Raw genomic sequence first — 4015 nt, 5'->3', positions numbered from 1 at the left:
AACTTACAAACCTACATACTCAAATGTACTACGAAAGTGTCTAGACATTTTAAACTACAACTTACATACTCCAAATGTACAACGAAAGTGTCTAGACATTTTAAACTACAACTACATACTCAAATGTACAATGAAAGTGTCAAGACATTTTAAACTACAACTGCATACTCAAATGTACAATGAAAGTGTCAAGACATTATAAACTACAACTGCATACTTAAATGTACAATAAAAGTGTCTAGACATTTTAAACTACAACTACATACTCAAATGTATAACGAAAGTGTCTAGACATTTTAAACTACAACTACATACTCAAATGTACAACGAAAGTGTCTAGACATTTTAAACTACAACTACATACTCAAATGTACATGAAAAAGCCTGTACTGTGTTTTAACTGTCATATTTTTATTTTTACTGGTGCATGATGCCCATCTTGTGACAAATATTGTTATTACTGCTTGTTACCATTGTACTCATAATTAAAACACATAAGTGTAACTCACTAAACATAAAACACAAAGTTATAATTCTTGTTCAATATCTACATAGTACAAACACATAATTCTCACTAGGTGTTCAACATAAACAAATAATTCTAACTAGGTGTTCAACAAAAACACATTATTCTAAGTAGGTGTTCAACACAAACACATAATTCTAACTAGGTGTTCAACAAAAACACATAATTCTAGCTAGGTGTAAACCAAAACACATTATTCAAACTAGGTGTTCAACACAAACACATAATTCTAACTAGGTGTACAACACAATCACATAATTCTAACTAGGTGTACAGCATAAACACATAATTCCAATTTACTGTGTATAACATAAACTCACTGTTTTATCTCACATGTAAAACACAAACATAATTTTAATTCATTATATTTACAACACAAATACACAGTTGTAATTTATTACGTCTACAATGTAACACATAAACAAATATATCTTCTAACACACTCTATGTAGGAAAATAACACCTATAATTCTAATTCAATATAAATACAAAAGTAAAAAGACAGTGCAGGCATTTTTTAAATAATTAGTGTTTAAAAAAAATTAATAAAAAAATGCAAAAACTAATGATCGTGTTATTATATTATAATTTTTAGTAATAATTATCTTTGTAACACAATTTTCAGATTTCACTGAAAATGGAATAATTTATTCCAAAACGTTCAAACCTTGTAAATAAAATGTTTTATGGTTTATCAACCATCTTCATCTTCATTATCAGGAGATATTATTGGGATTATGGCCAAAAATACACAACTTCATTCTTATCATTATAAGTTTTTGTTAATTATGACATCGTATTCTCCTAGTTAGACCAATATATTGAATTAGCTGTATTATTTACTGGCTTAGCTTTTAGTCCTAATCTGTGTAGATAGTTTGTTTAGATCAGAAGTTACTCATAATAACGTTTGCAGATTTAACGTAGCAGCCGTCTAAGTTGCTCAAGGAATTTGTTCATACTATCATTAAAAGAATCTCCAAATGTCCGAATGCTACGGGTATCCGTACTATATCAACTTAATGTCAAAACAACTAAACTATTAACATCATGTAGCATGGACATTAAATTAAAATACCCGTACCTCATGTGTAAGTACAAATAAAACAACACAAAACTTACTCGCATTCCTGCTGTGTTATTTTTGACGGGTCAGAGCACGAAAAAAATTTCCCCTAAAATAAAATTTCAATGAGCTTAAGGTACACATAAACTGAGTAAGTGTTTCTTAAGTAAATATTATAATGAAAATATAAGAAAAAAGGTATATCATAAATCCCATAGGAATAAGTGACATAACATCTCAAATGAAATTCATCTAAACATCTATTACATGCAAATAGGGTCATGTATAAGTTAGATGTACTGTTAAACAATTACGTATTAGGTCACTAATCGCTTTCAATACTGGATAAAACTTGTTCAACAAATGTTACTGTAGAAAAAATGCAAAATTATCATATTACATGCATATTATAACGTGTGAAAAATTACTTTCGACATGAACTAATATAGAACATTCCGTACACACTAGAGAGAAGGATGGAGAGCAGCTAGTTACCCTATCCATGCAAAAAATTATAATAGGTTATAATAAGTTTGTGATTCACATGACTAAAATTGAGTTTTGGCCTAAAATACAGCTCACTCTACGATTGTAATGACTTTGGTAGCCAGAGAGTTGAAAAGAAAACAGACAAAGAAATGTCGTTAGTCATAAAAAGGTCTTGTAATTCGGTCATTAAAGAGTTTATTTTTTCATTAATTTTGTTTGTGTTTTTTTCATAATATTTCAGTCTCCATTGCATCAAATTAGGCCCAACCTGTCACTCTATTCTAGAGAAGCATGCCATCCCCTTTAAGAAGTGGATTGACAAGATATAAAACATGCTGACACTTGTTCTACATGCGCTAGTAAAACTTATGGAGTTTTTTTCGATTAATTTAATAATGAAGTATAAATCTTAAGACTCCAGAGTTATATATATATATGTGTCTGTGTGTGTTGACAGAGAGATATAGTTTACTAATGTCCTACAGTACACACACTTTTTCAGTAAAATTTGATCAGTAGATTCGATTGTGGTATAGTATATTCTGTTGATGCTTTTCAAACATTTCAACAATTTTCTTAATGCAAATTAAAATCACAAGAAACTACACTACAATATTGATAAGAAAATATAACTTACGTGTGGTCTAACATTACAACTGATAGATCACCATTATCAATTTTAAGCTACACTAGTATATTTTTCGAAACCTTTTAAGTTGATATAAACAGAAGTTAATTACTTGAGATCATGAAATAAAATATACTTACAGAGACTAAGACGTCTTTTGATAAAAACAAACTTTAGAACAGATAACAAAATAAAATTATCCCAAAAAAGAAATGCTTTTATAATAATGAAAAGACTGGCATGAGTCGATTAAAGTTTTTCATGTATAAAACATGGGCTTAAGGAAAGCTGGTTACATGGTTACCTTGAAGAGCTGTACTACAATCACAGTAAACACAAACTGAAGAAGTCAACAGAATAGTGTTTGTTTTGTTTGTTTGTTTATTTTGAATTTCGTGCAAAGCTACACGAGAATTATCTGCACTAGCCGTCCCTAACTTAGCAGTGTAAGACTAGAGGGAAGGCAGCTAGTCATCACCACCCACCGCCAACTCTTGGGATACTCTTTCACCAACGAATAGTGGGATTGACCATCACGTTATAATGCCCCCACGACTAAAAGGGCAAGCATGTTTGGTGTGACGGGGATTCGAACCCGCGACCCTCAGATTGCGAGTCAAGCACCCTAACCACCTGGCCATGCTGGGCATAGAATAGTGTCACTACAACTAGAGGAATAGATGAGAGATAAGGTATAAATTAGTATTAGTATAGGTTAAGGGGAGAAAAACAGAGATCTTTGGAGTTTAAGAAATTTTGGCACAACTTTCAAGTATTTGCTATTATTTTTGTAAAATATATATATACAGGTTAAATGGTTATGGTCACTTTCAATGATGAAATAAATCATGAAATTCTAAGGTCAGTTAAATTATAATGCTAAAGACCTGCATAATAAGCTTGATGATTCTGTAAAAATTATTAATGTTTATTGCTAATTTAAAGTTTTATAATAAAATTTTCAATTCTAATTTCAAGACCCTGTGTATGAAAAGGATCATACAATAAAAGGTTTAGTGTAAGAACAGAATTAATATTATTGTAGCAGAATCTCTTACAAAAGTTCTGTTATTCTGTTTTAGTTTTCTTTGTGGTTTCAAGTGGTCGAGATTTGTAATATCAGGTCAACATCAGCCTACCTTGAAAAGTTGTACTCCAATAACCGCAAACATGAAATTTAGAAGAAATGTCACCAACATGATGTTCCCTATAGTTTTCACTGCTACTATGACACACTGAACTACATGCTAAAGTAAAACAAACACAGAAAATATTGTTTAAGTCAATCACATAACTCACATCAGTC

At 30.5% G+C, this 4015-nt stretch overlaps 1 protein-coding gene across 1 annotated transcript in view; it reads right to left on the bottom strand.

Moving 5' to 3' along the window:
* Positions 1-4015, bottom strand: part of LOC106472247 (muscle calcium channel subunit alpha-1-like) — a 58717-nt gene that overhangs the window by 31508 nt on the left and 23194 nt on the right. Inside the window, exons 17-18 of the mRNA XM_022400846.1 lie at positions 3849-3956; positions 1649-1701 (exon numbers count right to left, since the gene is read on the bottom strand). Of these exons, the coding sequence (XP_022256554.1) occupies positions 1649-1701; positions 3849-3956 (161 nt within the window). The remainder of the gene's footprint in view (positions 1-1648; positions 1702-3848; positions 3957-4015) is intronic.

Source organism: Limulus polyphemus, unplaced genomic scaffold, assembly GCF_000517525.1.
Source record: "Limulus polyphemus unplaced genomic scaffold, Limulus_polyphemus-2.1.2 Scaffold5189, whole genome shotgun sequence".
NCBI classification, from domain to species: Eukaryota; Metazoa; Arthropoda; class Merostomata; order Xiphosura; family Limulidae; genus Limulus; species Limulus polyphemus.
Note: the sequence above shows the minus strand (reverse complement) of the source record. Positions and strands in the feature narration are given on the sequence as shown.